The 12,260-nt window shown below is 38.5% G+C and overlaps 1 protein-coding gene across 1 annotated transcript in view; it reads right to left on the bottom strand.

The window, feature by feature from the left end:
* MTR (5-methyltetrahydrofolate-homocysteine methyltransferase) overlaps positions 1–12,260 on the bottom strand; it is a 46,539-nt gene that overhangs the window by 19,260 nt on the left and 15,019 nt on the right. The window contains exons 11-20 of the mRNA XM_009575609.1: positions 11,885–11,961; positions 10,628–10,740; positions 9,083–9,223; positions 8,236–8,421; positions 7,468–7,647; positions 6,345–6,461; positions 6,106–6,246; positions 2,319–2,408; positions 1,527–1,679; positions 868–975 (exon numbers count right to left, since the gene is read on the bottom strand). Of these exons, the coding sequence (XP_009573904.1) occupies positions 868–975; positions 1,527–1,679; positions 2,319–2,408; positions 6,106–6,246; positions 6,345–6,461; positions 7,468–7,647; positions 8,236–8,421; positions 9,083–9,223; positions 10,628–10,740; positions 11,885–11,961 (1,306 nt within the window). The remainder of the gene's footprint in view (positions 1–867; positions 976–1,526; positions 1,680–2,318; positions 2,409–6,105; positions 6,247–6,344; positions 6,462–7,467; positions 7,648–8,235; positions 8,422–9,082; positions 9,224–10,627; positions 10,741–11,884; positions 11,962–12,260) is intronic.

Genomic DNA, 12,260 nt, shown 5'->3' on the forward strand with positions numbered 1-12,260 from the left:
ACGTCTTAATTTTCCAATGCTCCTATCACATATTCCATTAACCAAATTTGGAAGAAATTACTTCAAGTATATGCACAGGTAGTTGATAAAACTATTCTCAGGCATCACCAACTGTTGGCTGTGAAACAGGAAATGCTATAAAGGAAAGGCCCTCAAGGATCTGAAAAATCACTGGATATTTTCAATTATATCTATTTTATATATTACATAAAAAGTAGTCTTCAGAAACTGGTAGAAAAACACAGATATGAAGAGACAACTGTATTCAGACCCTGTTTTCATAAACACTTGTCCCCTTCAACTTGGTCATGGCTACACATGCAATGAGCATACTATTCTATCATAACAAGAGGTCTTGAAGTTACGATCTATGAAGAAAAAGGATGGAAGAATTTGGTTTGTTTAGCTAAGAGAATGGTCAAGGCTAGGGGGAAGGGAAGAGTTGAATGAAAAGAAACATAGTAACAGGCTTTGAACAAGCAAAAGGGAGTTCCATAGTTCACTGAGGGCAGAAGTAGTAGAAGCATTTGCCATCAAGTTAGAAGTACCATAAATAAGTAACACTAGAATTAAATGCCTACAAAAATACAAGAAATAAGTAACACTGGTATAAAGGGCCTACAAAGGCTTATGGAATCCTTCAGGAAACTTGTGACATCAGCTTAGGCACACACCAAGCAGAGCTCCACAAAATCTGCACTTCATGAATTTCAAACCTACTTCAAATTATGCCAAGATTGTCAGTTTCTATATGACTGCATCAACTCTCCAGCATGAAAGCTGAATAAATGTCATTAGCAAAAAATAATTTCAATTTTTGTCATGGCATGCTATGAAAGAGTTACAGCACAAAGGACTGTGTCTTGCCTCTTCCTCTATGCTGCCTCGTTCAGCTCTCCTTTCCTCTCTTTCTTTTTCCATATAGGGAATAAGGTGGCCAACTGCTTTCTTCATAACTCGAGCAGACTTTATCACCTGCATAGATAAACAGAGGGGGGGAAAATAAGAATTCTCAGATTTCTCATAGCTTTCTTTTATATCCATTCAAACAATAAACAAAACTTCATTTGCAAAAAATTCCAGCTTTGCAGAGCATTCTCTGGTAGCAGGCTGCTGGTCCTACTGGACTAAGGGTCTACACGTAACACATGCTTTCACAGTGCAGCCTCTCGGACCACTCACAACAGAATTGGAAGCTACAAACAGGCCCAAATCTGGAAGGTGCTAAACACGGCAGTTTTTGTTTGGATCTTTGTCTCTCTTGCTCTTTTTCACAGGCCCAGACTTAAACTGCATTTCAAATAAAGCAAAAACACTCTGGAAGAAAGGAAACAAACGTGTAAAACTACATAAAGAAAGTGAAGTTCCAAAGTAAAGCAAAAATAGGGCTGCTTCTTAGCAGCACCTGAATTTTCACAATTCACGTGCTATATCTGAAAAAATAGCCAGTATACAATGTTTTGACTACAGTTTACAACGCTAGTTTTTGCAAAATAGGAAAATATATGAAATCATTTTCTCATTACCTGAGGCAGAAACATCTTTCCAGCACCAAAAAGATCGCCAACAATTTTCATGCCATTCATCAAAGGCCCTTCAATCACATTTAGAGGCCTAGGATATTTTTGCTGATTTAATCTTGCTTCTTCTGTATCTGCAGTGACATACTTCTCAATGCCCTGGGAAAAAAAATTGAGAAGCTTTTATCTTGCTAGAAATACAGCTTTTATTTAGTTGCCTTCTCCCCCCAAAAAATCACAATGAAAGTACAAACAGATACTTTACATACTGCTTATCTTTAAGAATACCTCAAATGTGTATTTAAAATAGGTTTTCTTTGGAAACAAAACACTAGTTCTTAGGCATATAAAAAGTTATTCAAAGCAAGAGTCCCCAGTATTAACAGGTTGGTTTGTTTTTCTTAACCATGTCATAAGAAAAACCAAACATAAAAAGATTGATTCCTCAGCACAAGCACCACTCAGTGCAGTACTGTTAAAGGACCAAAAAAACCCCTAGAAAGTAAAAGCAATATATTAGAAAGTAAAATGTTTTTACTACCAATACTAGCAGAATAAAATATTAAGGGTCAAAGACTTCAACTTGTGAAGTTTAAAGACAAATCACCACAGTTTTCTCTGTTAATTAATATATTTAATTAGCTTTAATAAGTGTATTATTCATCATTAATTAATAGCTTTTAAAAGAATGGCTGTTGAAGAATTTTTAAAGCCAAAGGGTTTAAAGGGTCTTAAAGTCTGAGCTGAGACCATGTCTCTGAGACCTGATGGGTAGGACAATTTTCTGCACAGATTCACCTTTATAAGAGCATGTTCCAGCCTTTCCTCCACAGAGCTTTTCCGCCACTCATCGGTCTGTACAACTTTTCTTCCTCCTTGTGCATGATTCTGAAGAGCAAAGACATCCATAGGAGCTTGCAAGCATAAAAAATACAACTATGGACTTTACTTTTAGAAAAGTGAGGATAATTTCAAGTACTGACCCATAAAATAATTTTAGATTATTCAAAAGGGTTTTTATATACATGCAAATCATATTGCAAACACCTGTGATGTACCACAGACACTTAGGGGGTCTACATCCCCAAGAGTATATACCTCAATGAAGATGTAAACAAAATGAACAAAGAAAAAGTAAAACCCCAAAAGTTTAAAAAAAAAAAAAAAAGAAAAAGAAGGAGCAGTTCAATAATTTTCACGCTCTTAAAAATGATGAAATGACTAATCCTAAGGGTTTTACTTCTGGGAACATAATTTAAATTGATTCCTGGCCCACACACTACACTTAATTTTAAAATTCTAATTAATTTGGCACTAATTCAGTTTCTGCTGGAATAGGTTGTGTTGCTCCGTATCACAGATGTGTTTTCAATCAGGCAGCCTACAGAACTACTGTTTCTCATGCACATAGACCGTCCCAAACTCTCGCATACTCTCTTTGCCTCACACTTCCCTTTGCTATGAATGCAAAGGCCAAAAGGGCTTCACAATGCAAAAAAGCTCGTAAACACCCACCCCAGGAAGGCTGCTGGAAGAGCATGTGTCCTGGTTTTGGCTGGGATAGAGTTAAATTTCTTCCTAGTGCTGTGTTTTGGATTTAGTGTGAGAAGAATGTTGATAACACACTGATGTTTTTAGTTGTTGCTAAGTAGTCTGAGTCAAGGACTTTTCAGTTTCCCATGCTCTGCCAAGTGCACAAGAAGCTGGGAGGGAGCACAGCCAGGACAGCTAACCCAAACTGGCCAACCGGGTGTATTCCATACCATCATGCTCAGTATATAAATAGGAGGCGTGGTCCAGGAAGTAGTGATTGCTGCTTGGTTATCAGTCAGCAGGTGGTAAACAATTGCATTGTTCATCACTCATTTTGTATATTCTACCATTATTATCATCCCTTCCTTTTCTGTTCTATTAAACTGTCTTTATCTCAATCCACGAATTTTCCTTTGTTTTTTTTTTTTTTGATTCTCTCCCCCATCCCACTGATGGGGAGGGGAGTGAGTGAGCAGCTGTGTGGTGTTCGGCTGCCTGCTGGGTTAAACCACAACAGCATGCTATCCATTACTTCAACCACGACACTCCAGGCAAGTTATTTCTTTTCCTCCCTTGGTTATTCCACATAATCTGACATCTTTCAGTCCTTACGAACCTCCTATACTGTTGAGTGCTCGTCAGCAAGTTTTTAAAGATAGAGCCATGGGAAAAATCATGGTAACAAGATCTCACTCATGAGAACAGAAACCAGAACAAGTTTTCATTCATGTTTATACAAATGTTAGCTAATTTCACAGCTTCTCGTTGCCAAATCTTATTCTACTCATAGGTCTAGTTTTTACAAAGGGAATGAAAAAAGGAAGAAAATGTTGCCCAGAGAGGTTGTAAAGTCTCCGCCCTTATTTATATTAAAAACCCAACTGGACATGGCCTTGAGCAACCTGTTCTTGCTGACCCTGCTCTGAGCAGAAGGGTTGTACTAGATGATCTCCTGAGGTCCCTTCCCACCTCAGCCCTTCTGTGATTCAATGAAAAGGTACCAAGTGCTCCTCAACCTCTGGCCAGGCACTTTAGCAAGGGAACCATTCCAACCTAAAAATAACCCACGAAGCTGTAGGGTGGGCACACAGGGACCACAGTGGCAAGCAGATCTTTAAAAACAGGATGATTATACTGCATGCTGAGGATGAAAAAACCTACCTTTGGAAGCACAACTCCAATTGCCATAAATAGGACAAAGTTTCAGTTTGAGAATGTCGGCAGCTATACACTTTATGGAAAATGGTTTTTAATCTCAAACTTCAAATGAAGACTGATCTCCTAAATCTGCAAGGATTAAGTTCCTCATTTTTCCTCACTGGTCTAGCATTCAAACAACTGGCAAGGTACATTACTATTACCTGATGAAACTAGGAGGAAACTTCACTGGCGCTCTATTAGAGGTGCGATACTTGAAATGGGACTGCACATTCTATGTTCTTTGTGCAGAATAAACTGCCGAAATTGGAAATAAAAAAAAGACATATGCACTTACTAATGAATACACTTTTGGGTTAAAAAAACCCTAGACAAAAGAACGTAGAGCCATTCAATTCCACTATATCAGAGGAAGGTCTGAATAAATATTTTGAAATATGCCTCGAACTCCAAAACCTTATGTAATAATCCTTCTCATTGGCTGTAAGCAACTATCTATTTGGACTTTCACATTTGTCCAGAGCCAAGATGAAACCCAAATCAGGATGCTTACCTCCAGTGAAAACCTGAAAGTTGTAATATTTTAAATTAAATTTTAAAGATGTTTTGAATCAAGAGTCTCTCTTTTTTTCAGTTGGGGACTGTTTTACTCCCACAATAAAACTACCACCATGAATAAGAGGCAGAGATTCCAACCATGGCTTCCCAAACTTCTAGACCTAGAAGGAGTCGTCATCCACTTCCATTTCTACTTTTAATGCTCCATTTAAATTCACATTCTGCCTTCTGCAGAAACACTGCTAAAGCAATCCCTTTCTAATTCCCCTTCTTTTTTTCTTCCTCTTTATGCAACCCTGAATACCCTAATGGTAAAATTCTGCTTTTACAGACAAGATCGCTCCCAGGTGAATTGCTTAGACACTAAGAGCACCATCTAAAATAGCCTAAGCACAAGGGATAGGGAGAGTTTTCCTGTACTGGTTTTCAACATGTTGCCATTGTTCCTAAAAAGCACGCACCACCATAGGGCAAACTACAAACCAAATGAAGCTGTGCACAGAAATAATACCTCCAGGAGCTACAAAATGGGCATGCAAACCTTCTTGTGCACTTAAATCTAAGAGCCACCTAACCCAGAGAGATTTTTGCTGTGTGTTCTGTTCAGAACAGGATTTCACCAGTCGTCTAATGGCTGATAATCTGGAAACCTTCAGGTGTGTAATCTTTGTCTTTTATCACCACCGTCATTACAGCATCTCAAAAACACTAAATAGCTGATCCTCACTTTTGACATAAGTTACATGAACTGTAAGTCTGTGACACAGACAGGAACCGCAAGCAACTACTTCACCTTTTACATATACTCCAAGCAAACCATTGAGAGAGACAGTTTATTCTTTGTCTCCCACAGTGCACTTGTCAATTAAGCTCCAGCACCAAGATTTGCTTCGGTTGTGGGTTGGCCTTTTTTGGTTTTTGTTTGGTTTTTTGTTTGTTTGTGAGGGTTTTTTTGGTTTGGGAGGGAGTTTGGTTGGGATTTTTTGCTTCTTATTGGTTTTGGGTTGGTTTGTTGTGTGTTTTGTTTTGTTTGGTTTTGGTTTTGTTTTTTTCAAAAAAGAACGCCTATGCAGCTTGCTCTCCTGAAGTATATGAAGAACTCTGGTGCAGGATCTTTCAAGGCACCTATGAAATTAGAGAGGCTCAATCTATCACAGAGTTCACATTTTATTCTATATTAATAACTGAACCACTTGTAGTATCATTAGTAACTTCTAACACCCACTGTTAGATTGACACGTGCAGTTTATAGGCTGTTCTACCTATCATCAGCAGGGACATGATAAAGCCGAGGTGCTAAGCGAACTACTATTCAAAGCTTAAAATTAGAAGTTACCTGAGCATAATGTAAAAGTTTCTCTGTCGCATCAGGATCTTTGTTCCAGATTAGATTCTCACACAGCTGTAGCAATTCCTTGTGGATATCATCATACACTGGCAGATTCCCAGCATTCACAATTCCCATGTCCATACCATACTGAAAAAAAACATACAGAATCCCCCAACTAGGGCTGTCAGACATCGCACTGCATACCTGCCAAGTGCAAACATATGGAAACCAAAAGCACATCATACCTTAATCGCATGGTAAAGGAACACCCCATGCATTGCTTCTCGAATGGCATCCATTCCTCGAAAGGAGAAAGAGAGATTGGAAAGACCTCCACTTATCCTGGCTCCCGGCAGTGTTTCCTATAGGAATTGCACATAGATTTTTAGAAAAGTGCTTTCCATAAAGGAAACCTAAGGAAAGCATTCAGTCCATAAAACAGTTGGCCCCTGAGCTGCGGTGCATTGGCTATGCACCCCTTATCTCTTCCCTGTTCCAGTTCCTTCTAGTTAATCAAATTCATAAAAAGCAATTCAAATCTCTGTAGAAAAAAATACAAGTAAAAGGAAAGATCCAGCCTAATTATGTGTAAGCAACTATTGTGGTTTCCATAGTCACAGGTGCTACTCTAAACCTATCAGTCCTCCCACAGCAGCATTCCAGATTTTCCCCATGCACACCTACTTATGGCTCTTCCATCCCCCACTCCTCTAGGAACAGGAGCAGCCAACCTGCCTGCTTGCATGTCTCAGGAGCAGGCTGTAGCTGAGCAGCTAACCTCAAGGGTGCACCCTCCCTTCCAGCAGTCCCAAGGTGACAAAATAGCCTGTGGGGTGTTCAAGCCCCAGACTGCTACTGACAGCATCTCCAGACCAATCAAGTTGCCTTGTGAAACACAACAGTGCAACTGCTTTGGCTGAGCATTCAGGTGATGCTCTTCACTGCGGTACTTCCTTACACACATTTTGGCTAAATAAAAAGCCAGGTTACTGCACAAATCCCTTCCACAATAACAGAAATTTTATTAATTTTAAAAGGCAGTTTTCACGTACCTTCAAAGAAGTCCTTTTAGCTAGAACATGAATGTGATGGTTACCTCATTTAATTAATATAGTATATTTACAGTAGAGATGATGGACTGAAATATATTTATAGAACTATTTGAAGTTCTTCTACTGGAAATACAGCAATATTGGGGAATGGCTGCACTTCAGAGGAATAGTCCCCCTTGCTAATTTAAAATGTGTATCATTTTGCAGCGGTGTTGTTGTTGTTTGGGGGTGGGGGGTGTTTTTCTGTTTTGTGGTGGTTTGGGTTTTTAAGTAACCTCAGCAAAATATTGCAAATTAAAACAAGCTTACAACTCACCTTTATGGTTTTAGTAGCATTGATAAAATTCATGGCATACAGGTTATGTTCTTCCAATCCAGTTCCTATGGTCAAAATATTAGGATCAAATATTATATCATTTGGATTGAAGTGCACTTTTTCTACAAGGAGGTGATAAGCTCTGGAACAGACTGTAATCTTGGTTTCTGTTTCTGTTGCCTAGTAGAGAAAAAGAATTCTGACATGAAACTTATAGACAACACAAAAAATAAACACCCCAGAAATCATTTACGGTTCCGGTGACTCAAGACTGGGAAACTGAACATCACAAATACTAGCAAAGGATTATATAGAAGAATTTTGTATTAAAAATATCACCACACCTGTACCTGGAGTTTTGACTCAACTCGTTAAAAACAATTTTGCTCCCCAACATTTCATTATCCTATGCAAAGTTTAATATGTGTTTTTCGACATAACTAAATTAATTCACAAAGATTCCACTCTCATGCAAAACTCAGTTTCTGAACTAAAAAAAAAATCTTCTGTGAAGGAAGGAAGAGTTCAGCATGGCTGAACAGCAAGAGACACACTCTTGTGCTAGCAGAGCTACACTTAGAGCAGTACTCGGATCCCTCAAACATGTGAGCACCATAAGAAATGCTTACATATCAAGGTCAAAACTATTGCTAAGACTATATAGACCTCTTTGAATCACCTGTGTCAATGAAACAAAACAACTTTGTCTTGCACAAGAAAGCCTTGCACTCCAGAAGAAAAATACTTCTCCTTTAAAGCAACACTCACCTGCCCCATTTCATCAAAAGCCATGACAACCACAGCTGCTCCATACAACTTAATTTTCCTTGCTTTCTCCAAAAAGTCTTCCTCACCTTCCTTCAGACTGATGCTGTTTACAATGCATTTCCCTTGGCAACATTTCAAACCTGCTTCAATCACTGAAAAATTTGAGGAGTCAATGCATAATGGCACCTGTAAATAACAGAGAAGTAAGCCAGGGGAATACATACAAGTTATGAATTAGAGTTCCACATGCTGTTTGCCCGTTTGTACATAAAAATGCACACAATATTAATCAGCATTTATGAATAAAAAGTTTCCAGATGGTATTTGTAGATTCACTTTGCTTTAAATGCAAAACTCAGAGCAAATTTAACTCAAGAGCTTCTATGGCAAGTCCATCACATATCATATAGAGACCTCTACTTCTCCCTGTATTGTCTTGTGTTTCTGAATTAGATACTCATTTTCAAAGAACGCACTTCGCAGAAGTATTTTAAAACCATTCTATATCCACAGCAATTTTAAGTTTTGTGGAAAGCAATACTGTTGTACACTGCCAGTATAAAGATTATGGTTCATAACTGCTGCAAAAGGAACCTGCATTTGGCTTTTCTAACCAATGAAAAGGACTGGCACATATTTAGCTCGAATCAGATAGAAAATGTTAAAACCTCTGTTTCCCCCAAAGGCCCTCCCTGTTACAGTACCTCTTCCTCTTGGGCGACACCTACATCTGCTTATTAAGCACCTAAACTGGTTACTAAATAAATCAGTATCAAAATTTTCTGAAAGGCAATTTCCAACTCAATAAAACGTTCTTTATTGTGCTTTGGAGTGACTCAGTTACAACCTTTGCAATATCAGGTTCTGAAGAAATCAAGTTACAAAATCTGGTCATTGCAGCAGGGCCATCCAGCATCCCATCATCCATATTGATGTCAAGAACCTGTGCCCCCATCTCAACTTGCAATTTGGCTACACTCAGGGCTTCCTAAAGAAGAAAGTCAAAAACCAAAACAACAGTCAGTAGAAAAAAGCCTAGTCATTCTCAGAATAACATTTCACTTCTCCAAAATAAGCATGCAGCCAAAAATTATAAAATTTATACGACATTCCATAAGAGAATAAGGAAATAGTCCATGATGTACAACAACATACAGAAGTTGTTAGTATGGCACAAGTGATAACGAATTTGTTCAGAAAAATATGACACCAGAGACAATGTGCTGGTAGTGCCATTGATTTTAGACCATTGGCGATATGCTTAATCGAATGATTTAAGATTTGCATGGTAACAAGGACTTCTGACCGCACAAGATTACAGGAAAACAGGCTCAGTGATGGTATGAAATAAGGGTCTTGCATCACAAGCTTTGCTGTTTTATAACACAGAGTACTTAATTTTTGGAGGTTGTTCGGCATTTTTTCCAGCTGCAGAATAATCACCAAGTGCTAAGAAGGAAATACTAAAGTTTTCCCTCCGGCTCACATAATTATCTGAACACTCATGTCTGTTTGCTTTCTCTTTTTTGTCACTCTGCAGACTGAGGAGAGAAAAAAGAAGGTGGTTTTTAGTTGCTCACAGTCCCTAACAACCTGAATTTAAAGCGCTCTTTATTTAATAGGTCTAACCTGCTTCATGACTTCTAAGAAGCTTAAGTCAGACTTCCTAAAAAACAAACTAAGACTTTAATTTTGATTGCATCAACTAGAACAGCAGAGCACACACTGGGGCAAAGTCTCAGCTCTCAAGAATCGTCACTTTATGATTTTTTTGAATGTTACAGTAGCAATTTACACCAGTAAAAAATGAGCACTCCAGCCTTTTCATTTTTGCCCTGCAGCTGTTTCAAGAAAGCAATTACCTTCTAAGCAACTTTTTCTGTAGCAACTCTCATGTAGCATACTGGAGCCAGTGATAAAAGCATATAAAGATTAGATGCAACCATAATGCTGACAAGGATTGGAGAAGAGAGTGATGGCTGCACAGTGGCATAATCTATCCCAAGTCAGATGTACCCTACATGTTGGAAGGAGAGATTACACCCCCTTTCCTTCCCCCCTCCTCTGTAAATCCAGCCCTAGATACAGCACAGACAAGGACATTTTCTAAACCATCATCAGCTGTGTAACTTAATGCAAAATGGAAAGTCATGTTTCCTGTAACACTTGTCAAAAAAAAAAAAAAAGCCCTTTAAAACCCTTCTCACAAATTTATTAGGAGCTGGTAAGCACAGAAACAAAGGACAGTGAGAAAGTAAATTCTCCTTGTTTTCTTACTCTTGTAACTTGTGTAGAATAGTGCTTTGTGCCAGCAAAACAAACAATAACACAGTGCAATGGGGCAATGAAAAACCAGAGCATTAGCTATAAAAATTATTGGTAAAATGTATACTTCATAGTTGCCTGCCATGATGAGTTTAGCAAACTTCCGTGATCCTGCAACATTGCAGCGTTCGCCAATATTAACAAAGTTGGTGTATGGCCCAATCCTGAATGGCTCCAGACCTTAAAAAGATATTTTTGAACATATTTGTAAAAACAGAAAAGAAAAAACTGTGTAAGAAAGACAAAAGCCCTTTTCTAAACTATGAAACAGAAGTGTGTCTCTCTTTAATAGTGTTTTCTCAGCACATCAGGACGTGCACAAATCAAATGAGTAACTAGCAAAGAAATGCAATGAAACAACTTCCAACACACATGCCAAAGGTTTCTATCCTTCCTCAATGATAGTCAATAATTTACCTGATCCACAAAAAATAACAGCCAATTTGTTCAATATAAAATGACACGAGGCTACGATTCTTTGGGCATGTATGTGTATGCACATACACACCTCTCAACTTTCAATTATGTTACCTCACGACTCTACCACCACCAGAGAAGGAGCCCACTGAATTGACTGACAAACAAGGTCAGCTCTTAATCACATACCCAAGTTCAGACAAACAAGCCAAGTGGGACCCTTGGGTAACAAGCAACACAGAGGCAAACAAACCTTACATCAGAACAGAATAAGCTAATGAATGAAACCACAGGCCAACCATGATTTATTTAATTTATGCTAAACTGATTTCACTTTGAGATTAAAATACCAGCCCAAAAAGAAGGTACTGTTTTACTAGGATACATGTCCCAAAGGCTTAAAAGAAGGCCTGGCTGAGGAACATACAGATCTAGACTTTGCTAAAACAAAAGACATTCTAGACCTGAAGGTATTGCTGGAACACTGTCCCAGTACAACTAGATCGACGTCTGAGGCAACACAGGGCAGCTGTCTCACTGCAGGTGAACAAGGATCTCGTCCCAGCTCTGCCATCAACTGCAGTCAAATCACCTGATCTCTCTATGCTTAACCCTCTCCTGTTGCAAAGTGAGGATAAAGATACTCACTCACCATTACGAAGTGTCTGAGACTAGTAAAGTAAAATATGCTGGCTTGATTATATTATACAAGATTGTAATAAAATGTTCCATTAATCCTTTGGCCAAAGCAGTTAAGATTTAGATCTGGTTACACATCCATAAGCTTGGTGGATTCAGGTAGAACCAGAAATTCATAGTGCTGTTCTGATCAGCAGAAAACAGCAAATAAATTTATAAAGGAAGGCTGCATGAGTTATAAAGCTCAAACTGTTACACTCCATTTTACCTGACAACAGCATGTATCCTTGAGAGAGAGAAGGTGGAATGCGAGGCTTACAGAATTTCACAGCTTCGGCAATTTTCCTGAGTTACAGAAAGAGAAAAGTAAAGAATAAGTTTTCAATTAAAATTAAACCACTCCAGACAGGACTCAAACAGAACATACTAGACATATACCTACATCTCCAATTTAGCCCTGTAGCAGACAAGACTAATTAGCTTGTTTCACTTTGTGTGGCCAAAGGCAAAAACATACTCCCAGAAGATCCTATCGTAGCTATTTGCCCAGAACGTACAAAGCTGAAGATTTATCAAATACAGAATGTGAAATACTGTGCCAATGGAATACCTGATGGATATCAGAACCAGTCCTCAACCACACT

The sequence above is a fragment of the Fulmarus glacialis genome, unplaced genomic scaffold (assembly GCF_000690835.1).
Source record: "Fulmarus glacialis isolate BGI_N327 unplaced genomic scaffold, ASM69083v1 scaffold7514, whole genome shotgun sequence".
Lineage (NCBI taxonomy): Eukaryota > Metazoa > Chordata > Aves > Procellariiformes > Procellariidae > Fulmarus > Fulmarus glacialis.